The 25,304-nt window shown below is 60.4% G+C and overlaps 1 protein-coding gene and 1 non-coding gene across 4 annotated transcripts; both read right to left on the reverse strand.

Annotated features, from left to right (window-relative positions):
- Position 1: 1 nt before the first annotated feature.
- On the reverse strand, positions 2–25,304 carry TECPR1 (tectonin beta-propeller repeat containing 1). 3 transcript variants are annotated; one of them, XM_060649520.3, is made up of 25 exons: positions 25,208–25,304; positions 20,691–20,937; positions 20,009–20,191; positions 19,630–19,752; positions 18,535–18,660; positions 16,500–16,674; positions 16,292–16,392; positions 14,814–14,915; positions 13,143–13,288; positions 10,888–11,378; positions 10,377–10,522; positions 9,908–10,063; positions 9,215–9,364; positions 8,941–9,098; positions 7,941–8,062; positions 6,847–6,949; positions 5,792–5,888; positions 5,639–5,718; positions 4,685–4,741; positions 4,055–4,235; positions 3,616–3,751; positions 2,661–2,753; positions 1,863–1,969; positions 1,606–1,725; positions 2–1,443 (listed from the first exon to the last, which is right to left on the reverse strand). In XM_060649520.3, exons 2-25 carry the CDS (start codon positions 20,913–20,915, stop codon positions 1,282–1,284), a joined length of 3,540 nt encoding a protein of 1,179 aa, XP_060505503.3. In that variant the 5' UTR covers positions 20,916–20,937; positions 25,208–25,304; the 3' UTR covers positions 2–1,281. The 3 variants fall into 3 exon arrangements, with proteins under 3 accessions (XP_060505503.3, XP_060505502.3, XP_081647809.1); XM_060649519.3 differs by having other exon boundaries at positions 20,691–20,999; positions 25,208–25,275; XM_081791683.1 differs by lacking the exon at positions 25,208–25,304 and having other exon boundaries at positions 20,691–21,177.
- On the reverse strand, positions 23,345–23,451 carry LOC132689812 (U6 spliceosomal RNA). Its single transcript, XR_009615161.2, has one exon. It is a non-coding gene; the product is annotated as a U6 spliceosomal RNA (small nuclear RNA).

Below are 25,304 nucleotides of genomic sequence, written 5' to 3' on the forward strand. Positions count from 1 at the left end.
GTTTACACTCTGGTGTGAGTTTTTATTGAATAAAGAGCATCCAAGGAATCAGGATGGTTCGGTGGGACGAGCAGGTAGACAGTGGGCACTCAGCAGGACGCAGTCGCCCTGGGGCAAGGGCAAGGTGAAAGCAGCTGCAGACAGCGGAGGGCAGGTCAGCAGATCGCTGCTTGCTGCTGTAGAAGAAATCCACCAGGCCCATCCGCAACCAGATGGTGACGTGTAAACAGACAGGACCACGTCCCCCAGCCCACGCTCACACCTCCTGGTCCCACATGCAGAATTCACCGCAACGCAGAGACCATCAGCTCCCTCCAGGGCCCCTGGGGGAGGGGACCTCAGCCGAGACCTCCTCCAAGTCAGCCTTTGGGTGACAACGCCCTGCGTGGCCAAATGGGATGCGACGCACAGCTGGCCCCTCCTGATGGAATCCCAGGGAAGGCTGGCGTCGGTTCTGTTCCCACACCAGCAGAGGTGGGCTTGGGCTTCTAACGGCCTCCAGGCAAGCAGCAGAAAAGCTGGTTTTTATTCAAGGAGCTTTCCTACTGGCCTGGCCGGGAAGACTCTTGCCCTGGGGTGCGGGTTCAGGGCTGCGGCCTGCACACCCCATGTCCCTGCGGCCCCTGATCACACAGTGTGATCAGACACAAAGGGGGCCGCCCCCAAAGCCAGCGGGGGAAAGGCTGGCTGAGGGCAGATGCCCACAGTTCTCTGCACGTGGACAGCTTCCCCCGTGCATGCCAAGGCGCCTGTGCCCACCCAGGAAAAAGATGCCCCTCCCCAGCCTTCACTCGCAAGCTGTCAACTCTTGCTGAACTTTTGAACTGAAACCATGAGTCCGGCTCTGAGAAAAGATGACAGAATGGGGCAAAGTAGCCGCAAGACCCATAAGCCATTTTCTTGGGGCGAGGGGCAGTGCCCCTGTGCTGTCTGGGGACACCCAGGGCCTCATGGGTTCAGCTTCCCTGGAAGGCTCCAGGCTCTAGGTTCCCTTTCTGGAAAGACAGGAGGCAGAGGGGAGAGGGACAGGCCTGAGAGGCAGGGATGAAGGGGCCCCCACCCCACTCCATGGCCCTCCTCGCAGACAGGGACACCGAGGGAGCGTCCATAAAGCTTCACATTTCTGGGCTGGTTCAGCCAGCGCCTCCGAGGTGGCTGTGACCTCGGGCCAGCTTCCCTCAAGGATCCACATCCAAGAGCGGCTCAGACGGGAAGGCTCACTTATCATCCTTGATCCTTCACACCTGCATGAAGCCTCCTTCCAGGTGAGAGGAGACAACCTCAGCAGCGGACCAGGCCGGGGGCCTCCTGCGGGACGCCGGCCACCCCCGAGGGTGCGCCGGGGAGGCCCCGCTCCCCACTGCATTCGGCAGCTCTCTCCTGGGACCTGCCCCTGAGGGCTCTGGTGGCATTGGCCCGGACGGAGATGTGATCCCAGCCCCCCTGGAAGGAGAGAGCCTCGTCACCCATGCTGCCGGGGGCCCAGGGGAGAGCCCAGGAGATCAAGGACCCCGGAGGGGCTGTGTCTGGGGCCTCCCACCAGCCCCGGCGCCGGGTTCCAGCGCACACAGTGTGACCACGCAGCCCCAGGCCAGCCTTGCTCACCCCAATGCCGTAGTCCCAGCCTTGCCCCTTGGGCTCTCGAGGCTGCACCCCTGTGCGATGACATACGGTCCCCCGGCTCAGGCTATGGCTCCCCTGGACCTTGTTGGCGATAACCCAGACCTGGAACGCAGACCCGTTGAAGCCCGGCCCCCAGCTCCAGTGGGACTGTGGGGATGGCAACAGGGAGAGCAGAGCAAGGACCCGGAGCACCCCAAGTCCGCCCTGGGCCTCGCCACCCCCACCCCAGGCACCCAGACCTGGTCCAGGGGCCCCACGGACACTTGGCGCACGTTGTTGGACACATGCTCCCAGCTGGAGCCCTGCGGGTAGCTGGGCGTCACCCCCTGGCGATACCACAGGTTTCCTGGGGAGAGAAGGGCCCAGAACGTCGGAACGGGGCCGGAGACGGAGGGGGCCGGACCACACTTCCGGGCGCTTCTGCGTCCCCAGAGAGAAAGCAGCTCAGGCCGGAGCCGGCTCTGCCCTCTCCACGCTGCCCTCCACCTGAGCCGCACGATCGTCCTGCTGTGCCGGGCTGGCACCATCGCGCTGTCTCTACGCATGAGAAACTGAGGACAAGGAATTCTTTAAACAAATACAGAGAACAGGGCCTGGGCACAAAGCCCTGGTTCCAGTCCTGACTCTGCCCTCTCTTCACCTTGCTTTGCGACAACAGCCGCAGAGCAGAAAAAGGAACTGGCGAGATCCCTGCCCGAGGTGGCACAGGTAGGTGACCTCCGCCGGCCCCGAGCTGCCCGTGGGACTCCCGCGTGGCAGGCCCGAGTGGTACCCTCTAGGAGACGCTCCCAGCAGCCACGCGGCATTGCCTGGCCTCGGCCCCGCGCCCTCTGCTAAGGCCCAGGCAGCCCTGACCAGCCTGCATGGCTCGCGAGCCGGACTCATTCGGAGGCTGATCTCAGGCTGATGGCCCCTCGTGGTGGCTTAGCGAGGTCTTATGTCAGGGACCCGGGGCTGGTGAGGGTCTCATCCCACCGCGGTAGCTCAGGGAACCCCTAATCTCCCCTGGTGGTCCCTGAGGATCAGAAACAACTTGCCGTTTTCATCCAAGGCATACACTGACGTCTGCCCCACGGACACCTGCTTCAGTCTCTGCTTGGGGGGGGACGGGATGTGGTACCAGCAGTCACCTGCAGCGAGTGCGAGGTCGGACTCAGGATGTAGCTGGGAGACTCCGATCCTGCCCACGAGCTCGTAGACCGTGTGACCCCACCCCCTGCGGCTCACAGGGTCAAGGCAGGTGTGGCTGGCCTCCATCCCCAGGCCAGCCAGGTCACACACGTGTGATGGGCCTGGCGTGAGCTGAGGGCCAATAGAGCGAGCCCCCAGCATCCCACTCCACCCAGGGCCCTCGGAGCCTGTGGCGGCTTCCAGACCGTGGGGTCCAAGGGGCCCATCTCAGAGTAGGGACACCAAGGAGCCCAGCCTGGCATGTGGTGGCCAGCCCATCCCGGGGCCACCACGCACAACCACCACACATGCCCCCTGTCCTCGTGTGGACGGCAGCAACGTGCAGGCCGCCACCCCTCTGTAGGACCGCCTCAGGGCCAGCCTCCTCCATGCCAGACACTGTCTAGACAGCCAGCCAAGAGCAAGCCAGCCTGGCCTGCGCTCCCAGAGGGTCCCCTGAGTAGTTCCCTGTGCAGGGGGATGCAGGGCTATCCTGAAGGGCAGGATGCGTAAAGGGCCCACAACCAGCAATGGCCGGGGAAGGGGGCTGAGGCTGGTGAAGGGCAGCTGTGAGGGACTGTCCCACCCCCTGGGCGAGAGTCCCCATCTGTCCTGGGAGGAGGGGGCATGGCCTCTGGTCACAGTCCTGGCTTGGCCCCCGTGCCTGGTCCCCAGGCAGCAGTCAGTTGAACTGAACGTTAGGGGACCCATCTTCCTTCCCCCAGAATCGCAAGCACGTGCGGTCTCACCCCGACCAAACCCTGGCCGCCTCTCGTCCCCACGCACAACCGGTGGGGATCATTCTAGGGGGACAGCACTCACCGGCCGGCTGGGCAGGGGACACGGAGCCCCGGTAGAAGGTGGAGCCATCCCTGGCCACGGCCCACACCTGGTGGCAGGCCCCGATGGAGACAGAAGTGAAAGGCTGGTCAGTGCCCACGTGCAGCCAGGAGGAGCCCTGGAGATGGGAGCCAGAGGGGACACTGAGGGCTGCCCGGGCCTAACCTCTGCCCCTCCCCCTGCCCAAGGTCCCAGGTGAACTGGCAGCTCCTCAGGCCAACCTCAGCCTCAGCTCCCACTGCCCAGGGAACCTAGTGACCCCTAGGGCCACATCCTGGGGCCGCCGGTCCCCGGGACTGTCCTGGGCAGGCCCCTGGAGGCCTGAGCCCAGCCGGACTTTGGTCCAGAGTTCTATTTTGCGAAGAATCTGCCAGAACCTCCAGAAGGGCCCAAGGGCTGGCAGGTGAGGCAGGGTGCTCACCGCGGGGTTGAGCTCAGACACACCCAGACGACACAGCACATCCCCCTTGTCACTGATGGCCCAGAGGGCGATGCTGTGCCCACTTCTGTTGGCGCCTGGGCTCTCCGGGATGATGGACACATCCGCAAGGGCAAGAGGGGCCACCTCCAGCCAAGGCCCACTGGTCACCAGCTTGCACTTTCTGCAGTGGGAGACGTCAGAGCCCCGGGTCTGATGCTGCAGGAAGCTCCCCTTCTGCCCACCCGGCCTCTCGGGCCCCTGAGGGGAGGGCCGCGACCACCCCCAGGGCCCCCCACATGGGCACCCCTTTCCGCTGGGCAGGAATGAGGGGCCTGGAGAGGCCCCGCCCCACCCTGCCCTGCCCCCAGCCAGGCCTCCCATCCCAGACCTGCCTGTCCTGCTGGGAGCAGAATCTGCCAGTGACATTTCTCTTGTTTGTTCTTGAAAACAAACTCTTCAGAAACCAGAGAGCAGTTGGGAGCCCAAGGGCATTTCCTGGGCTGACATTTACTTTGATTCTGTTTCCCTCCCACCCTCTCTCTCCCTGGCGGCGGCTTTTCTTCCAAGGGGACTGGTGAGGGGAGGACCTGTAGGCAGGGACGAGGCCACGCCTCCCAGTTACCACTTTACCTAGCCCAGCACCTTCTCCTCACAAAATCCTTCATGGTTTTGTACCCGTGGTACGAGCTGGAAGAGGAAGAAGCCCAAATCAAGACCACGTTGTGCAAGTTTCCAGAAAGTGACAATACCGCGCACACACACGTTCTTTTTCCGCCTGTTAAAGGGCGGAGCCTGTGAGCCACGGCGTGAGCTCAGCAGGCAGCAGGTATCACAGGACACGAGGCTGATCCGTCAGGCGCCTCCAGCTCGGCTGGGGTCTCCGGGGTTCAGGTCTCCCTGGGGTCAAGGTCCACGGGCCAGGATGTGGCAGCTGCCGGACCAGGGGGCTCTGAGTCCTCCTCACCACTGGGCCCACCAGAGCCCTTCTGGGGAACAGACGAGCTGAGGCCAAGAGGAGGGTCAGTTCAGGAGGCTCAGATGTGGCTGGAGGGGATGCCTGCGCGTTCGCCTGCCCCTGATGCCTGCCTGGTCGGCCCCGAGCCTGGTCCCGCTCAGAAGCCCTGGCTTGGGCTCCCACCGCTCCGCCTTCCACTTGGATGTGACTTGTGCACCGCAAAGGGCCTGCCGCCCACCAGTGCCACGTACCCACCGGCCACCAGGCCCCCCCCCACGCCCCCACTTTGCAGACTTGTCATCCACATCTCCCTTTGCCTCTCAGGACCGCACTGGCCTCACTCCACCCTTTGTTCAAGCTGCCCCTTCACCCGATACCTTCCTCCTGCCGCCCCCACCCATCACCGGGTCCCTGGCTGGCCCTCCCGGAACAGACGAGCTGGGGGCTTAGGGAGCCAGGACGGCCCTCCCTGAGTCTATCTGCTGAACCAAGTGACCGGCCCCAAACCCTGCTGGCAGCTGAGGGGGGCATCCAGGGGTCTGCTCCTCGGCCACGCCCTGGGGCTTGTGGGGGGCCGGAGTGACCCAGGACAGCAGGGCAGGGGTGCTGCGTGGCAGAGAGACGCTTACGCAGGGAAGTCACTGGCATACTGCCAGCCCTCCTGGTCGGTGCCCCCAGGAACGCTGAAGTCCACAGCCCAGTCAGAAACCTGTGGGGAGAGGCGGGTCAGCACAGGCGGCCCCCGGCCCCGGCCCCGGCCCCGGCCCCGGCCCGGAGCTCACCCAGCTCCACTGCAGGGACGGGGGCTTCGTGCTGGCCTTGGTGCGTTCCTGCAGCCCCGAGGCGTCGCTCCACATGTACCGGTCGGTGGGCAGACCCCTGTGTGGACAACAGGCGTGGTGGGGTCACATGAAGAGGAGAGAACGGCCAGCACCAGCTGGTGGCAGACAAGACGGGAGCTCCTGGGACATCTGCGTCGGAAGGGGTGAGGGGCAAAAACAGGGCTGCCCCAGGGCAGGATCTGCCCGAGGGCTGCGGTGCACTGTGGTCTGGGAGCCCACGTCTTCCCCCAAGAGATGTCACAGCCCCAGTACCTGTGAGCGAGAGGTGATCAAGTTGGCATGAGGTCACTAGGATGGGCCCTAAACCAACATGACAGTGTCCTTACTGAGTTCAAACTTCCCGAATTGGGAAGGCGATGTGAACACAGCAGGGACATTACCACAAACCAAGGGATGCCCGTGGCTCCAGGCTGGGAGGCTGGGAGCAGATCTTCCCTTGAGGCCCCCGGGATTAAGTGGCCCTGCCCGCACCTTGATTCCAGACCGCCCCGCCAGCCTCCAGAACTGGGGGGGGAGTCAACGTCCACTGTTTAAACTGCCCAGCGTGTCGTGCTTGGTGACGGCAGCTGAGCCGACCCGGACAGAGTGACAAGGGCACACGGTGGTGTCAGGCACCTGGCCGTGAGGCTCAGGGGGCGGGAGCCGTGGCCCTCAGTGCGCATGGTGCCGCCCCGTCCCGCTTCCTAAGGACCGAGGAGGAAGGGGGGACGCTACCCACAGCCCATGCGGAGGTTTCCAGGACGTATTTGGACCACGGGTATCAACTGCCTTAGAAAGAGCTCACGCCCCGGTTTGCTGGGGTGGACAGAGAAACTCCCAAGTATTTACACACAAGGAAATCCCTCGAGCCGCTTGTACAACACCGTGAGGTCACGCACCATCTACCTGTCCGAGGCTGAGCGGAGGGTAGATGTTGAGCTGGGTCACCCTTGGGTATCGATCGGTGGGGCCATCACCGTCTTTACGTTCCCGCCGAGACTGTGGCTGAGGCTTACCTGCTGGAGTAGCCGGTGACGGGGTTCCAGCGCTGGTTCTCGTAGATGTAGACGCATTTCACGTCTGACTGTGTGTAGATGTTGCTGGTGCTGCTGGCCAGGCCTGGGGGGAGAGGAGGCTGACGGATGGGGACTCAGGCTTCTGTCAGAAGCACTGAAAGGGGCAGAGGAAGGGCGGGGAGGGCCAGCAGAGAGGGGCTCACCGGGCTGCGGAGCGGATGTCCCAGGGGCTGGCCTGGGTTTCTCTCCCCATGATTATTCTGGGCTGTACACCCTCCAGGAGAACAACGTGAGGCGCACTCAACCTCCCGCCCATGCCACCTTCTAGCTCTGGTCTTGGTCCCCCCCTTCTCTCCCTGTCTTCCCACTTAACCAGGCACCAGGCAGGTGGGGGGCCCCACCAGCTCCTTCTTTACTAATACTAAGACTCACATAACGTCTGTGAACCCCAATTTCCTCATTTGTAAAAATGGGGACAAACGTTAATTTCTGCCTCACAAATCAGGGTGCTGTTAAGCCTGGGAATGTGAAACTCCTGTGGTCTCAGTGGACCACAGCTGCTTCTACGGGACTGGCCACCCCTCACTGCAGGGCATGTGGGCTGTGGCATGGAATTTTCCACCTGAGGGTTTGCTTCCCGCCTCATCTCCGAGAACCAGACACAAGGCCCTTGCTTCCCAGAACTGGGGTGGGGGCGGGCAATAGGGGTTCAGCAAGCTCTCATGCCCTAAGGCACGACCCACCCATTCAGGGGCTAGAATTCTGAGACTCAGGCCCCAGGGCTGCCCCCAATGTACCCTGAGGCCTCGTCTGTGAAATGAGGGGTGAAGGTAGCTGCCTTTCTAGAACCTTCAAGGACCCCGGCTCAGCTGTGGGTGCAGGACCGAGGCAAGGTCTGGTCTTCAGCTCTCACACCTCATGGGTTGGCCACGGGACCATCCTTTGTGGAAGCTGGTGGCCGTGGTGAAGGTCACCCGTCAGCCAGCTGCCAGCGGAGAGTCAACACCGGGACAGTGGCTCCGGTGTGGGGTGGGGAAGCCAGATGGGCGGGGAGGGGACGGGCCGGGAAGGCCCGGGGAGCTGGCCGCCCTCACCTTGGAAGCAGCCGCCGCCGCCCGTGTAGACCCAGGCCGTGTGGTCGTAGCCGATGCCCCACACCACACCCTGGCCGTTGGCTTCCACCACCCGCAGGTGACCTCCCATCTGACGCCAGAACCTGGGAGCGAGGGGAGAGGGCAGGGAGAAGCGTGTCCCGGTGGCCTTGGCAGCCTCCTCCCCCTGCAGCCCTGTTTGCTCGGTCACCTGCCTTGAATATCCCGTTTTTTATTCATCTTCAATCCCCAAGTGGTGGACTTCCTGAGGGATGATGGCACCTGCCTGGTTTCCATTCGGTAGTGATCAGAGGTAACTCAGCCCCAGAGTCAGCAGGGCGGGGACCAAGCCAGCAGCCCTCACGTGACATGCCCCCTGGGGGCCTGGGATGGACATCTCATGGCAGAAAGCAGGGTCATCTCATCAGGATGAGCCACGACACGGGCCAGCACACTGAGGTGACAGTGCAGCCTCCCCGGTGGGCAAAGTACAGGCTGCTACCTGGGTCACCCTCCTGTGGGCCCAGGTCCTGCTACTGTCACTGGAGGCAGTGTGACTTGTTCCTCCGGGTGCAACACACAGGGCCTCCAAGAACGGAGGACCAAAGGTGGACAGACTCATCCACTCTCCCCTCCCGAGCGGGGCCTCCTGGCCTCACCTACCTTGGGCTCGGGGCCACCTAGAGGGGGCCCTAGGTCAGTGCGGGGAGCTAGGTACCCCCTGCTTCCCCACCTCAAATTCCGGGTGCCCCAGAACGGTGCCACCACCGCCCCCCCGTGGACGACCTGGTTCCGTCTCCTGGTTTTGAATGCCACCTACAGAGCCACCTCGTTCCCGGCCCCAACACCTGCCTGAGCCCTGCCAAGTTTCCAGTCCCCCTCGGGGTCCTTGAACAGCCCCAGGAAGACTCGAGACCTGGGAGCCAGACTGCGGTTCCCGCCCCGGTGGGCGGTGGGCAGTGGGCGGTGGGAGGCGAGGCCAGGGCGCGGCTGACTGACTCACATCTGGTCACAGGGCAGCACGTGCTCGGGGGCCTCCAGGTTCGGGATGGGCTCGCTCACGAAGATGTCCCCCTTGCAGGTGATGGACCAGATGGCCTGTGGGGAGGGGCGGCCGTGGACCCTCCGGCTCTCACAGCAGGACAGGTTAAGCAGGGCAAGCTGGTGTGGGGAGACGGTGGGTCACTGTCAGGAGGGGGGCGGCCGGCAGGCCGAGGCCAGGCTTCCCCGAGACCGCTGCCCGCTGAGCCTGGACCGTCGTCCGTGTAACCACTCACCCAGTCGTTCATGTCCTGCTCGGTGGCGGCGGCCAGACGCACAGGCCACCTCTGCCGGGTCCTCTCGGGGGTGTAAAGGGCGAAGGAGTGCTTGGTCTCGTTGAGCACGGGGACCAGCACGGTCACCTCATTGAGGAACACGTGGATGTACTGTTCACAGAGGGTGGAGGGCGGGGCTGTCACCAGGGCATGGTGGCCCCGTGGGGCTGGGGGCACAGCGGACCTTCGGGCGGAGCCCCTGCCGCGGCGGACGGACCGGGGTGGTCTGGGTCACGGGTCACCCCTGATTCCACAGAGCCGGTCCCAGAGGCCCCCGGGGCCTGTGGGGTTTTAGCGGTGGGCTCTGGGACCAAGCAAGTTCTGCACAGAGGCCTAGTTCACGAGCAACCACATTAGTTACATTCTCCATGTCCACAGGACCACCCTCGACCCTGGCTGACTGGGTTCAAACCCCAGTCCTCGGAGGGCTGAGCGGCTCCACCTCTGAGGCTGATTTCTCCTCTGAAATGCCAGGGGCTGCCGGCGGCTCAGTGAGGCTGCAGCAGGGGGGGCCTCCACACTCCACACCTGCCCCCCACCGCAGGGGCTGCTGTCACCACGGGCTGGACACGCCCCCCCCCCCCCCCCGCCGAGCACCTGGGGGGCCTGGGTCCCGGTCCCCGGTGTGCCCTTCTCACGGGACCCCCCACGCACCTTCTTCTCCTCGTGGACCACATAGTAGATGAAAAGGATGCTGTCCCGAGCCCCGTCGAGCCCCGTGAACTGCTCCAGGGCCACGCGGACGTCCACCCACTTGTGAGGCTTCCAGTCACACCACCACTGCAGGGCCCCCGTCTTCACCCACACCGACTGTGGCACGGGCCCCCAGCGCACGGGACAGAGTTACAAGCGGGCCCCGCGTGCACCCAGCTCCCCGACCTCCCGCAGTGATGGAGATGGTGCTCTCGTACACCCGACAGGTGCCGAGCCCACAAGCCAGGGTCGTCTATGCACAACCTCCTCGTTCTCAAACAGCCCGTGGCGGAGGCGGGGCGGGGGGGGGGGGGGGCGGTGGCAGCGGGCACTGTTACCCCACGCTCTAGACGGGGAAGCCGAGGCTCGGGAAGGTGCTGCGCCTGACCCAGTGTCACAGACAAAGCTTGTCGACTGCCCACCTGCTCACCTGCTCCACCGCCTGCTCGTAGTGCCGGAAGTTCTCCAGCTCCCGCTTGGTCCTTTCCGTGAGCTGCTGGAAGATCTGCTTCCGCCAGGCGGCGGTCTGGGCCGGCGTGATGGACAGGGACAGCGTCTGCATCGAGGGGGACAGGCCTGCAGGCCAGCGGAGCCTCAGAGCCAGGGCTTCTGTTTTTGTTTTTAACCAGCCTTTTCTGGCTGGAGAGCTATGAGCTCTGTAAAATGCCCCACAAGGGCGTGTGGGGGGGCTCGGTCGCTTGGGCGTCCCACCCTTGATTTCGGCTCAGGTCATGATCCCAGGGTTGTGGGACCGAGCCCCGCCTGTAAAAGGCCATCACTGCCAGGGCAGGGAGAGGGGAAGGGGCGCCCTGCCCCGCTGGTCTCCGAAAGCTGCTGACAGGCCGGCTGGACCAGAGGGGGCGTCCAGGCAGGACATCGGGTCGGCTCCCCCAGCACGGAGCACCCTCTGGGGCGCTCGGCCCCCGGACACCTGTGCTCACCCGACTGGACGGTGAACCACTTGAGCACGGTGTGGGCCTCCACGGCGCAGTCTCCTCCTGACACCCAGGCCCAGAGGGGGTGGTCATCGGCCCCGTAGGGCTCCTCCAAGCCCAGCGGGAGGAGCCCCAGCGAGGAGAGGCCAGTGGTCTCTGGAAAGCCAGCAGCCGAGCGGCTGGGTGCTCTCCTGGGCTCCTTCAGGTCAATATTGGTCCAGGGCAGTTCGGCCAGGGTGGAGGCCGGGCCAGGGCAAGGCTCAAGCCCCGGGGTCTGAATGGCAGGGCCAGCGACCTCCTCCTCGCCGGGCTCTGTGGTCCTGCCGGTGCCTGAGCCCGGGGCCAAGCTGTCCCCGGGCTTCCCGGGACTGTCTCCAGACTCTGCAGGGCCAGGCCGGTCTGGACCTGGTCTCTCGGCTTCTGAGGAGGCGTCCGTGTCGCTCGGTGCACAGGACTCACCACTGCCCCTCACCTCGTCGCCGAAGAAGCAGCCGGCACTGGGAACAAAACGGGCAGACCCGTGACCCCTTCGAGGGAGGAACACGCGCTGCCGTGGGCAGGCCTGGCTCGTCCGCCATGACCCCGGGCGAGCCACAGCCACGCCGCCACGCGCCACACACGAACAGCTACCTCCCACGGAACTGGAGCAGCCAGGTCACATCCCAGGTCGATCATATCATGGGCAGTCCTATTATTTTCTCACTGTGGCAAAGGACCTGTGACGGAATACTGACCGTCTCAAACAATGCGGCATGCAATACACGCGCAATGTCGTGCGACCACGACTACCTAGTGCCAGAACTCTGTCGTCACCCCCACACGGAAAGCCTGTACCCATTAAGGAGCCGCACTCCATACTCCTCTTTCCCTGCCCAAACCTCCAGGTTTAGGTAGAAACGGTATCATACAACACGCGATCTTTTGCGACTGGCCTCTCTCGCTTAGTACGATGATGTCACCGCTCACCCGCGTCGCGGCACAAATCAGTACCGCATCCCTTTTACTGCTGAAAAATATCCTGCTGTAGGGATAGGCTACATCTTATTCCTTTATTCGTGGATGGACTTTGGAGTTGTTTTCACCTTTCTGCTGTCGCGAATAATGCTTCTATAAACATCCACATCTGAATTTTTGTTTTGAACCGTTTCCAGTTCTTCTGGGTGTATGTCGAGGAGGGCGAGTGCTGGGCCACACGGGAATTCTAGCTTTAACTTCTTGAGCAACTGCCAGACTATTTTCCAAAGCAGCCACACCATTCTCTCCACATCTTGTCAACACCTGTTACCCCTTTCTTTTTTGACTGTAGCCCTCCTGGTGGGTGGGAAGGGGCATCTCACTTTGGGTTCTGATTTGCATTTCCCTGGTGACAAATGACGTCGGGATCTTTTTCCGTGTGCTTTGGAGAAACATCTATTCGAGTCCCTTGCCCTTTTTAAACTGAGTCGTCTTGTTGTTAGTTCTAAGAGTTCTTTATATATTCTAGATGCTAGGTTCTTGTCAAATGTATGATTTGCAAATATTTCCTCCCACTCTGTGGATGGTCTCTTCCCTTTCCTGGTAGTATCCTTTGATGCACAAAGGGTTTTCATTTTGATGAAATTCTGGTTGATCTATTTTTTTTTTTTTTTTCCGTTGGGTTCTGTGGTTTCTGGTCACATTAAAGAAGCCATTGCCAGACCCTAGGTTGGGCGTCTGTAGTTTTGAAAGCTTCTCAGCTGATTCCAATATTTAAGAGCTGCCAGCTGAGAGCCTAAACCCTCAGGTAAATGAGGAAGGCGCAGCCCGGCCGGTCTCTCAGCCCTCTCAGCGGAGTGAGGACGGCCATGCTGGGGGAGCAAAGGGGTGTGGAGCAGGGTCTGGGCAGGACCCACGCTGCAGACAGGAATGTGGCCAGCTGTGGAGCACTGTACCAAGGGTTACCGTGCCATAGGACCAGGCAGGTAAGCACTGCGGGCAATCGTGTTACGGAGCCAAGGCGTCCCCAGCTGAGCTGCTAAGTCATCTGCCGGCACTGAACGCCAGAGGCCAGAGCTGGGACTCATCCCCTCTCTACCCCCGTGGCCCTCCAAATTGTAGCAGCGGCAAGCCTGGGACCTCGCGTCTAACGCAAAGTCTACTGAAACAGAAGCCCGGGGGCTGGGGCCTGGCCATCTGGGTGGGAACAAGCCCTCTAGGCATTTCTGGTGCCCACCCAAGTTTGAGAGCCCACCGACGGCCCTTCCCGACCCGACCTCTCCATGCCCTGCTGCCCTTGGGATCACCTGAGGAGACTTGATGAGCTACCAGAGTGTGACCGGTCACACTCTCGGCTGGCGACGATGGCCTTCCATGTTTTCCCACTGAGCTCGCTCTGGGTGACACCCTGACGGAAGTATATGGCCCGGTCCTCACAGCCAATGCCCCACACCTGGCAGAGAGAGGCACTGCTGGGTGGGAAGCCAGCACAGACCCTTTCTGGGGTGTGAGGGGAGGGCAAGGAGTAGGGGACAGCACCCTAAGTCTGGAGGACACGTCTGCAAATGCAGGCAGGAGCCCCCAGGCCTCATGCGCGGTCGGGTGCGCATGTGCACATGAGTGTTAGGGCCCGGAGGACGATGGGGTGGATGTGGGGTGTGTGCACAAGTCAGACACAGGGAGCAGAGGCCAGAGAGGACCGGGGAGGGCACGGCACCAAGCTCAGGAGAAGCAGGGACCCTGTCCTGGCTCCCCAACCTCAGGCAGACCCTGGGCTTTGGGGCGACAGAGTCCAGGTGAGGTGCTGATGCCACTGGGTGCTGTGCCGGCACACAGCGTCCACCCGGGCCCCCGGCTTCTGAGTAGCCCCTGGTGGGAGGACAGCTGTTCCCCAAGTGCGCCTAGAGAAGGGTCTGGGTCTTTTTAAAGATGCAAAATAGGGGCGCCCGGCTGACTCAGCGGGTCAAGTGTCTGACTCCTGACTTCCGCTCACGTCACGATCTCATGGTTTCGTGAATTCGAGTCCCGCGTCGGGCTCCGTGTGGACAGTGTGGAACCTGCTTGCAATTCTCTCTCTGCCCCTCCCCCGCTCGGGCTGTCTCTCTCAAAATAAATAAAGAAACTGAAAAAAAATTAAAGATGCAAAACAACCTCCTTGACTCTGACCTCCTTTTCAATGAGAAAGGAAGCTGGGCAGGCATCCTCCTGCTCTCCACCTGCGGGCGCGAAGGAGGGCGTGCCGAGCGGCTGGGGGGCCCGGGGAGCAGCCCGTTTTGGGCCCTGGCCTGCAGGGGTGCCTACGGGAGTGTCTACGGGGCTGCACCCGCCCAGGGTGGTCCCAGTGGCCTTGCTGGGAGGGCTGCGGTGTCTCCAGGCTGGCCTCCGTCCTCAGCCCCCGCGTGCACTAGCTGGAGCCCATCTGGCCCCTGGCCGCTGTGTGCCCAGCTGACTGGGGTCGGGGGGAGGACGGCGAGGGGGCCCAGGGGAGGCCAGCACCCCTGCCCTGGGCAGAGCTTCTAGGGCGGTGCGTTGGGACACAGGGAGTCTGAAAAGCAGCCAAGCCTCCTTCTCTACCAGGAAACACACTCTGCAGGGACGTTTAGGAGATGCTGCACCCATCAACTTGGGAAGATCACTTTTACTCTTCACTTACTGAGTGGATTTTGCCCAAATACTTCTCGGCAAAACCCCTCAAGTCTCCAGGATGTGCTCCCCACGACTGCTCTGCGGAGGGACCTGGGATGAGCAGGGGCTCTGGGACCCTGGGCAGAGCTAGCCACCCCCCGGGGTGCCCCTGCAGGCGGGAAGCCTAAGGAGGTGCTGGCACCCCTCCCCCCACCCGTGCAGGCATCACGAGCAGGCCTGGCTGGAAGGGGCGGCAGGAAGCATCAGGAGCCTCTGCTCTGAGACAGACCCCTGCTGTGTATGAACTGCTGACCCTGGCCGTTGGGACCCACAGCTCAGCGTCACACGCACACCTGGTCATTCAGCCCCACGTTCACCATCGTCATTTCTCCGACCATCTCGATCCAGCTGGTGCCACAGGGGTTGTGCGAGTTGATGCCTCTTCGGAACCACACCTGGGAAGGTCAGAACCAAACACACCTCCTTGGAGGGCCGCTGAACGAGATTAATTTTTAAAGGTTCTGGAAGGACCAATGAGTAATTTGGTCCTCTGGTCTCTGGCTCATGGCCACAAATGAGCACAGCACATCACTGAGAGAGATGTCATCTGTGTCCCTCTTCCCCATACCTCCCACTGCACCTCCTTCTGAGCGTGGCACTGTCCCACAGGGCTGAGGGTCACCTGCCCCCAGCCACACCTGTCCTAGCGGCTTCCTTTCTATTCTCTGGCAGAGGGCATTGCCCCTCCGGGAGACAAGGCTGCCTGAATCTTTCAAGAACCTTCTCTCTACCAGCTCAGCACCCCGTGGCACCAGGCAGGAACAGCAGGTGCCCGCTGTTTCACTGTGCACAGAGCTGGGGGGTGGGACTTCTCCTGGGCGGTGTCTGGTGGGGGATGGCACGCACCACATCTCGAATGCAGACACCGACCCGTGAGCCTGACTAGAGACATCTCACCCCCACGGACCGTGGTGTAATCCTCATGCCCGATTCTTGGAAAATACCATTTTGTCTGGTCAAGTTTGCCCCTATGTAATGAACCACAAAATTCCTGAGGTGGGATGGGGGGAGGTGACCGGTTAAATGAGAAACCCTAAAATCGCTTTTATAAAAAATTCTAGGATGTCTAAAACATCTCCTTGACCCAAAGAAAGTCTGCACAAATATTTGTCTGAAGACTGAGCAAATCGCGGATATAAATAAAATTTCCTGCTCATTGAATTCATCGTTCTCAGAGGGGCTTAGTAAGTTGCGGTCTCTGGGAAGTGGATGCTTTGGGCGATCTGTACTTTCTCAGGCTGGGGGATGGCCCAAGGCTCAGGGACCTTCTGCATGGACACAGACTCAGACATGTGGGGGTTCTGCCCCCTTAGACAATGCTACCGATGCCTGGGAGGTGGGGTCGGAAACACCACGGAAGCAACCTGAAATCTCATTTCACTGGACTTGTCTCTGATGATGTAAAAACGAGCACTGGATGGGATCAAACGGATTCAAATGGCAGAGGGTTCCAGAAAATTGGCACTGGACTGTGTGAAACGTCACAGCGTACTGAAGGATAAATACAGTTGTTCTGCAGCCGGTACGGGGGCATGGGTGTATCGTGGAGCTCACCACGGCCTTCAACCCCAGAAAATGCATGCTGCTTGGTTGGATTTGTTCTAAAGGGTTTAGACCACACTAGCGAGAGTCACCACACAGCCCTCAACATTAGGTGAGCCCTCGATTCGATTCCCATATGGGCCAGTGATGCCTTTAAAAATAAAGGAAGAAAGAAAATAAAGAAATTAAACAGAGCCCTCGGCCCCAGCCCCCAGCAACCCTGTCTTACTTTCCGGTCCTTGGTGATGGCCCAGACCACGCTGACTCCCACGGAGACGTGCATGATCCCATTTTCAGATGTGGGAGGCTCCACTATGGACCAGGAACTTCCTACCCGGCCCCAGAAGAAAGAGCAGGCGGCCCTCATCAGCAAGAGCGCTGGGGAGAAGAGTGGGCGTCCCCCTGCCTCTCCCTGTATGGGGTGTAGGGCTGCCCACCTTTGGGATTGTTCCTGTTGATTCCTTCCCGGACCAAGGCCTGCCCCTCCCAGAGCGTGACCCACAGGAGGTCGTGGGGCCCACAGCTGATCTGTACCGCCTCCCCTGGGGTGTCCATGAGGGACCACGATGAGCCTTCAGGGTTGGGGTGGCTGACATCCTCTCTGTACCACACCTGGGTGGCGGAAAAACCCACGGCAGGGTCAGGCGGGGCCCGGCCAGGGCTCCAGGTCAGGCTAACAGCCCAAGCCTGACTATGCTTGCACGAGTAGGTGCGCAGGCCAGGCGTGGAGTCTCTGGGAGCCAGGGGGCCCTGACTGTCCAGACTCGCTCTCCCTGGCCCCACTGCCATCGGAATCCTCATGCCAGATTAGATGGCCCCCAACCGCTGCTAAAAAAAATGCCACCCGGGGTTTCAGCCATCCTGGCTTTGGAACGTCTACTTTCAAGAACCCCTTCCCCATTCACCTAGGGTCCCAGGGAGACCTCTGGCCCCATCCAGCCCCAGGGGTCTTGTGCCCCCTAGTGGCGATGCACTCTCAGTACACTGAATCTAGGGGAAAAGGGGGGGGGGGGTCCCTGGTGGTGAACCGGGAAAACCCCTAAATCCCTTTCATAGGAATGTGTAAAATATCCACTTGTTTTTTCCTTTAACCTGGAGACAACGAGTGTAACAAAATATTTAAGACTGAGCCACCTGTTCATATTGTCCAAACCGTTTGGCTCACTTCATCTGAAGGGGCTTCACGTTGCCAAGTGGTCCAGGGGGGTGGGGACCCCTCCCAGGCCATCTCCACACTGGGGACCACGGCCTCCCAACCCTTACACCTCTCCCTCACAGCCCACCCCTCGGCAGCCTCCATTCTGCTACCTGCTGGTTTGGGGGCCCCTCAGTCTCTCTAGCTCCTCCTGGAGCCCAGGGTCCTAGTCAGACCTTTATGGCCCTCAGGAGTGCAGCAGGGCTGTGGCTGACCGCCAGCACAGAGCGACCACAAGCGCTGCTCTCACGCCCCTGTTCTCCCCTCTCTCTGCATCCAGGTGCTCATGGACCCTCAACGGGGGCTCTGTCCCAGCCAGCTCCCTACCACCTTTCAGCACGGCTCAGAAAACAAACAACTGTGGGTTGAGCTATGCCCAGGCCAAACAAGAGTCCAGGGGTAAGTAAGCCTGATAAAAACCTACTGTGATTATTCCAAGGCCAACCAGAAAATCGTGGTGAACTTGTGGTAAAGGGTACGGACTGGACAAAGTCTGCTCTAAAACCACAGCTAAAGTGCTGAGTCACCTGCATGAAGGACCACCTATGTCACTACTGCCAGCGGGAGCTGGCCTTACTCCTCGGTTCATAAACTTCCTGAGCGAAGAATCTCCTCTTCTCTCTAAACATCCAGCCACCCAGCCTCTGACCTCCCCACCTACCCGTCTACCTACTCACCCATCTATCCACCCACCCACGCACGCACCTACCCATCATCCATCCACCTACCCACTCAGCCATCCATACAGCCATCTACTCTCCACACACCCATTTATCCACCTGTCCATTCACCTCTCCACATAACCACCTGACCCCCATTCACGATACTATTGGAGACTGCTGTGCGGGAACCACCCGAAGGGAGTTGGCAGGGAACTCAGAATCTGAGGAGACAACATTGAGGACGTCTGAGCTCAGGGTGGGCACTGATCAATGCTCTGGGGGCACAGAGAAGGGATAGGCCAGGGCCAGGCACGGGGTGGGAGGTCAGAAGCTTGGAGGAGGAGGAGGAGGAGGAGGACCAAGTGGGTCCACAGAACCGCAGGATTCACAGGAGGGGTTACTGTGGGGACCCTACTAACATGGCTCCTTGCCTGCTCAGGGCGGTCCCAGCTGTAGGGACAGGCGGCGAGGAGCGGAGAAGGGCTCAGGGGCAGCCCCCGCCCCTAGCTTCCACCTTTGGCCCGGAAGGCCAGTTTGTCTCCTGCCTGCTCCTTCCGGTGGCTGACCTCCCCCAGCCACCTCCCATCCTAGGACACAGGGGGACACGGGCCTTACCTTTCCCTGCAGAGACACGGCCCATACGGACAGGCGGCCCACAGGCTCGTCTGTGATTTCCCACCCCCCCACAGAGAGGTCATTGAAGGGGTCGGGCAGTTGCTCGGGGTCATCCTTCGAAGGGATCTGAAACGAGCAGGCATGTGGCAGAGGCGGTCACGACCCGTGGGCACCCGGGCCAGGAGATGGCAGTGTTCCCCTCCTGGTGGACACCCGAGTGCTCGGCCCCCCTCCAACACTCCCCGCTACCTTCCCCCAGCACGCTGCCCTCTGTTCTCCAGCTCAGCCCGCCCACAACTGCCTGACTCCACAGAGAAGCCAGCAAGCCAGCATCAGGACAGCGAGCTCCCGGCCCTGGGTCCCCTCTGCCCAGGCCTCCCTCTGTCAGCCACTAGGCCTGGGGCTGCTACCCCCGAGGGCCCACTGCTGCTCCAGTGTGGAAGGCAGACGTACAAGCAAGGTCTCGGCTCTGGGCTTTGCAGTGACCTGACTGCCGTGACCCTGTACCCCCACCTGGAAGGGGGCTGATCGCAGAACCTGGCCCTGGGTGTGAGCCGTTACCCTGTTCTCTGGGCGGCTGCTCCCAGCACAAGGGGCTGGCAGGCTGGGCTAGCGGCCCCACCTCAAAGCAGGATCCCTCCAGAAAGGTCTGGCAAGGGCCCAAGGCCCTCCTCTCATTCAAGGCCACATAGGACCCCAATCCAGGCCTCACATCCCTGAACTGGGAGATTTCTGGGGTCACGGGAACAACCCAAGAGCCAGAGTGGCTCCTGTGGGGGTTGGGGGAGGAAGAAGGGCACAGACTGTGCCTCAGTCTGGGGCAGGAGAGCCTGGAGACCAGGGTCAGGTCGAGTTCTGTGCTGTCCCGGGCCACAGTCTAGTCCGGCTTCCTCTGTGGCCAACTCCCAGCCAAGAGCGCACTCAGCACCACAGTGTTCTTGGGACAGGAGGTGAGTCAAAGGCCAGGTCCCAGGGTGGCATGGTACGCCCTGCCCAGAGGAGGGGAGGGCGGGGATGAGGGTCCCATGGGACCCTCCCAACCGTGGGACTGCTGTACAACCCTGCCCCCTGCCCCGGCCACACTCAGGCATCGACCTTGGCCCAGGCGTCCCGGGACTCGTATCTCCTGTACCGGATCCACCTGCGCCGCCGCACGCAAGAATTCCACTTCTTGTCTCTCGTGTAGGTGGCGGGGAAGTCGATGGCGTACGTCCACCCCTGAAATACCAAGCAGGGGGTGGCTCTGTCAGCCTCCTGGGGAAGGAAGGAAACAGCTGGGGATGGGGCTGGGGGGAGCGGGGTAGAAGAGAGGGAAGGGGACAGTGGTAGGGCCCCGAGTGCCCAGCCCCTCGTATCCCGAGCAGGAACATGCAGGGCACCAGCTGAGGGTGGACGCTGGGGCACCGGGGACAGCACCGGGGGGCACGGGGTCCTTCCCCACAGGGGAGCCGCGGCAGGAATGGAATGCACCTACCCCTTTCTCGGTGGGTTCCCCTCCAAAATTCTCGTCCACGTACCAGTCCGACTCCCACACCCAGTGCGGCGAGGGCAGCGCCACCCCGTCCAGCGGCCGGTGCTGGAGCCCACTCACGTCACTCCACTGCCAGCGGTCGCTGGGCAGGAGCTTCTCACAGAAGCCGCCCACGGGGTTCCAGCGCTGAGGGCCGGGAAGCAGACACAAGGCCTTAGGCCTGCTGCCGGCCTGGGGTGGCGGGGACCTCTCCGTGACGAGCGGGACCCTGCCAGGAGGGCCCCCCTGCAGAGATCTCCAGGATGGGAAGTGAGCAGGGGGTCTGCCCGGAACTCAGGGATCAGAGCCTCCCACGGCTCATCACCAAGCGCCAGCACGTCAGCAGCTCCCCAAAGGGCAAACAACCTGCCGTGGGACACAGGGCCCCGAGGGGCAGCCGGTAGGGGTCATGGCCCTGTCCCAGGCTCCAGGAAACTACCCGGAGCCCACCTTGGGCAGACCTGGCCAGCCTGCCTTGATAAGGACACAACAGGGGGTCTGGCCCCAAAGGCCCTGGACGCCGGACAGCTCAGCTGTTAAGCAGAATGAAGGAAACGAATGTGGGGCTTGGCCACGAGCGTGGGGCAGGGCGATCTCCCTCCCGGCAGACCAAGCACCTGAGCCGCCCAGACCCACGCGACTCCACCTGGTTCTCATAGGCCTCCTCCCGGCGGCGGATGGGGACGTCGCTGGCGCACACGTACACGTAGACCTGGTTGTCACAGGCGATGCCCCAGCAGCACTGCGTGGCCGCGCCGACGCGCTTGAACTCCAGCTGGCTGTCCTTGCAGGGCTCCCAGTACTGCCCGGCCGTGGAGAGTGTGTGCACCTTCCCGAAGAGATCCACTGCCCATAGCGCCGAGTCGGGCATGGCAGCGGCAACCGAGGGAGAACTGGTGGCAGGAGGCCAAGCTCAGTGTGGGCGGCCAGTCCCGGCGTCCAGTCTGGGGCCCTTCTTTTTTTTTTTTTTTAATGTTTATTTATTTAGAGAGAGAAAGAGGGAGAGAGAGAATCTTGAGCAGGCTCCGTGCTGTCAGCACAGAGCCCAACACAGGGCTCGAACTCACGAACTGTGAGAGCATGACCTGAGCTGAAATCAAGGGCCTGAAGCTTTAACCGACTGAGCCACCCAGGTGCCCCCAGGGCCCATATTTGTTCTTTGTTCTCTCTTTTCCCTCCAATTATGGGGATTATTTTCAAACATACAAAAATTATACAGAGGAAAAAAAACGTAACATTCAAGTTATCTATCTCCCCAAATTTAACGAGTATTATCACTTGATCATATTTCCTCCACACCTTTCTTGTCTCTAAAAGAATAAGTGAAGGGGCGCCTGGGTTGCCCAGTCGGTTAAGCGTCGGACTTTGGCTCAGGTCATAATCTCACGGCTCATGGGTTCAAGCACCGCATCGGGCTCTGTGCTGACAGCTCAGAGCCTGGAGCCTGCTTCGGATTCTGTGTCTCCCTCTCTCTCTGCCCCTCCCGGCTTGTGCTCTCTTTCTCTCAAAAATAAATAAACATTTAATAATAATAATAATAAAAAAGAATAAGTGAAAAGTTACAGATTTAGTTCAGTCTTACGCCCATGGCTGCCTCCCCAGGAAGCCTCTGCCCCACGGTGGGCAGGGCCCCTCGTTTATGTGGGTCCCACAGTGACAATCCTATATGGGGGTGGTGAAAGCATCCCCACAGCCACAGTCCTGCGGGAGGCCTACGGCTGTGTGGTGGGGAGGTGAGGGTCCTGTCTACGACCCCCTGTGTGACCACCCTCTCCTGGCCGAGCCCTCTCCATCTGCCATCCTCCACTCCTGCCGCCTTTTTCTGTCCTCTTTCTGCTCAGTAGGCGGTGGGCAAGGTGACTGGTAAGCTCTGTGGCCACCCCCACACCTCCAGGGCGGACCGTGCTGGTGCTCCCTGGGGCCTGACTCCCGGAGCCTGGCTTCCGGTAGGGAAAGCCTCCGACCAGGGCAGGGCCACGAGGTCTGGGATGACAGCAGGCCTGGGGAGTGGCAGCGGGAAGCTCGGCCTGACATCACCCCAAGGCCAGGAAGGAGGCAAGAGCTGCTAGGAGACAGCATCCCACCCTCACGGGAGGCTGCTAGGCCGGGCTGTTCCGCTCCTGCCAGCACACCAGAGGCTGTGGGCGCTTCAGACAGCACAACTCAATGACACAGATGCAAAGCGTCTGAGAACAAGAGCCATCTGCTACAGGCAAATAGGCTCTTTTGGAACAAAGTGTGTCTTACGAACACCAAGAAGAAAGTGCAGGCTGAGAAGGAAGAAACCAAGGGATGAGGAAGAAGGGAAGCAGAAGGAACAAGAGGGGCGCCCGGGTGGCTCAGTCGGTTAAGCATCCTACTTCGGCTCAGATCATGATCCTGCGGTTTGAGAGTTCAAGCCCCGCGTCGGGTTGTGTGCTGACAGCTTGGAGCCTGGAGCCTGCTTCGGATTCTGGGCCTCCCTCTTTCTCTCTCTGCCCCTCCCCAGCTCTCTCTCAAAAATAAATAAATATTAAAAAAATAAAAAAATAAAAAAGAGGGAACAGGAGCCAAGCTTTATGAAACATCCCAGAATCCCGACCTTTCTGCCCTGGCACCAAGGCTCAGCCAAACGTATGGGCAGTCATGACACCAGCCTTCTGGAGCCATTTGAAAACTGGTATCTGTGTCCAGGTGGAAGAGCTGCAAGGCACCCCCTCTTGACCCCTGCCTGGCCCAGCCTGAGGGTCCACTACCTGCCTCTGGCATCTACACTGTGACTAAAAGTGCCCAGAGCCACACCCTGGACCCCGACTGTTGGAATCTGGGTCCTGGCTCCATCACTTTCTGGCACCACCCAGAGTCGACTAACCTCTCCATGCCTCAGTTTCTTAATCTTGTAAAAGGCGGAAGGGAACACCGACCTACTTACAAAGTTGTTGTGAGATTTACGTGAAATCATACAGGTGTAGAGCCTGTAATAGATCATGCTCAGTACTCAGCCAGAACTCAATGGGCATTATTGGCATTGTTTTACTACTTGGCATTTGCGATCACAAACTATGACTTATCTCCTATCTCGTAGAAAACAGACAAAATCAAAGCCCTTTCTCTTCAACCTGAGCCTTTAGTCTCTTCATTTCCTTAGCACTTAACAGCGATCTGCACATAGTGGCTGTTCAACCAAAGTTTACGTATTATCATGGCCACCTACACCCACTAGATTGCCATCTTCCTAGGCTAGGATGGAAATACTGCTTCAGGTAAGCCGAATGCCATCGAGTACTTAAGGTTTATTTTTTTTTATTTTTTTATTTTTTAAAAAATATGGAACGCTTCATGAATTTGCGTGTCATCCTTGCTCAGGGGCCATGCTAATCTTCTCTGTATCGTTCCAATTTTAGTATATGTGCTGCCAAAGCAAGCACGAGTACTTAAGGTTTAAAGTAAGGTCATAATAGGTGGCAAGGTTGGTGATAAAACTAGTAAAAGACCAGGAGAAGAAAATATGGTGGGTGGAGGGGTGCTTACTGTATAATGCGTTAAACTTGGCTGTGTGTCTGAATATCCTCATAAATTGTTGGGGGGAAAAGTAAGAATTTTGGAGGTGAAGGGAATTTGGTTCTTATGATGTCAGTTTAATATATAGCCACTCTTCAAAGCTATCTCTCAGCTGACAGTCCACATTATAAGAAACCAGTGAAGTCAGGCTACCTGTGGGTTGAGCTCAATGAATAGTGACTTTGACTTGTATTTGATACACTTCCCTTCAGAGAAATGACTAAGCAGTAATTTCCACACAGACATAATTGAACCTTCCAGGCAGCTAACAAAAGACTCTGCTGCAGAGAAAGGACAGGAATGGGAGTTATGTTTGTAGACTCCCTTCAGAGTGGACACCCAGGCACCATCATTTCCCGGCCAAAGATGACAGCGGTGAATATCCTTGGCCAGCCTCACCCCCTTTCTGCTCTTGCCAGGATGCTACCCCAACTCCTCATATACCACTTCCTGGCTGTGAGGTAACCATGTAACCAATCCAGGGACACTGGGTCACTGGGTCAGAGGACTCTTGAAAGGAAAAGTAGGTTTGAGCATTAAGTCTCTTGATTCTGGGATCCTGAGACTCCTTTGTTTTGTAGGGGTAGAGAGAACACTATCCAAGAAAGCAACTTCAGATTCACCAAGAACTTTTGCACAATGAATTCCAATTGGACCTTCAGTCATTCCACTAAGAAGACCTGCTCACCGCCCTCAGAGCCACCTGCCTTTCTGAACAGGTTTATTAATAGATCCCTTCGGAGGCCAAAAGGTCCCCGAGGGAAGGTGGGGGTGGGGGTGGGGGGTAGGGCGAGGGTATGGTAGAAGGAGGGACACAAGGGACCAAGAGAGCTCTTGAAGCATCTATGTCCCTGACTCTGCCTTAGGACTCCTTCCTGAAAGGTTTCCTGTTGGGTATTCTATTGCATCCTGTCACTCCCACCCTCTGTACAAACACAGGGAGTCTGGCTACTGAGGTTGCTTACTGCCAGCCACTTGCAGGGGCTGTTGGAAAGCGACAACAGGGTCCAAAGACGCGGGAGAAAATAGCAGGACACGCACGGTAGTTGAGTCCTTCCTGAAGCAGGGTCCACCGGTCGCACTGGCCAGGAGATGCCCTGAGCCTGCAGTTTCGGGATGAACCCCACCCCATTCCACCACCACTACCACCACCACCCCCCGCCCCCCGCGATGATCGCGGGCAGGTCAGCCTTGGTTTCATTCGGCTGTATGCACTTAGGCGACAGGTGGGCCCCCTGTCCAGCCACCAGTAGCACAGTCGGAGCGCCCGGCCCTCACCATCTGCCCTTGCTAATCCCACGACAAGCTGATTTGCTCCTACCGCTGCCTACAGGAGGGACAGACGGTCTCTTTGCAGCTCGACCCCCTAAACCCGCAGGCTCCAGGAATCACTCCAGCGCAGAGACTGGGGTGGAAGCGTCAGCGGGTGTTCCGGGGGACGGCGACGGCGACGGCGCCCGACACGGAGTGCAGGAAGGCGCACCTGCACAACCTCTCCCACCCTTCGGGTGTCAGGGGCAAACGCAGCCGCGGGGGAGGAGGCGCCGCTGCCCTCCGCCGCCTCAACCTGTCCGGAGAGGCCGGGGTGCCCATCCCACCGGCCCGACCCGCCGCCGCACTCACCTGCGCTGGCGCCCGGCGGGCGGGGTGGCGGCGATCACTCCTCCGCTGCCGGGCTAGCGGGCCGGCCCTCCCCCGGCTGCCGGGAGAGCGGGCGGGC

The sequence above is a fragment of the Panthera onca genome, chromosome E3 (genome assembly GCF_046562875.1).
Source record: "Panthera onca isolate mPanOnc1 chromosome E3, mPanOnc1 haplotype 2, whole genome shotgun sequence".
NCBI lineage: Eukaryota > Metazoa > Chordata > Mammalia > Carnivora > Felidae > Panthera > Panthera onca.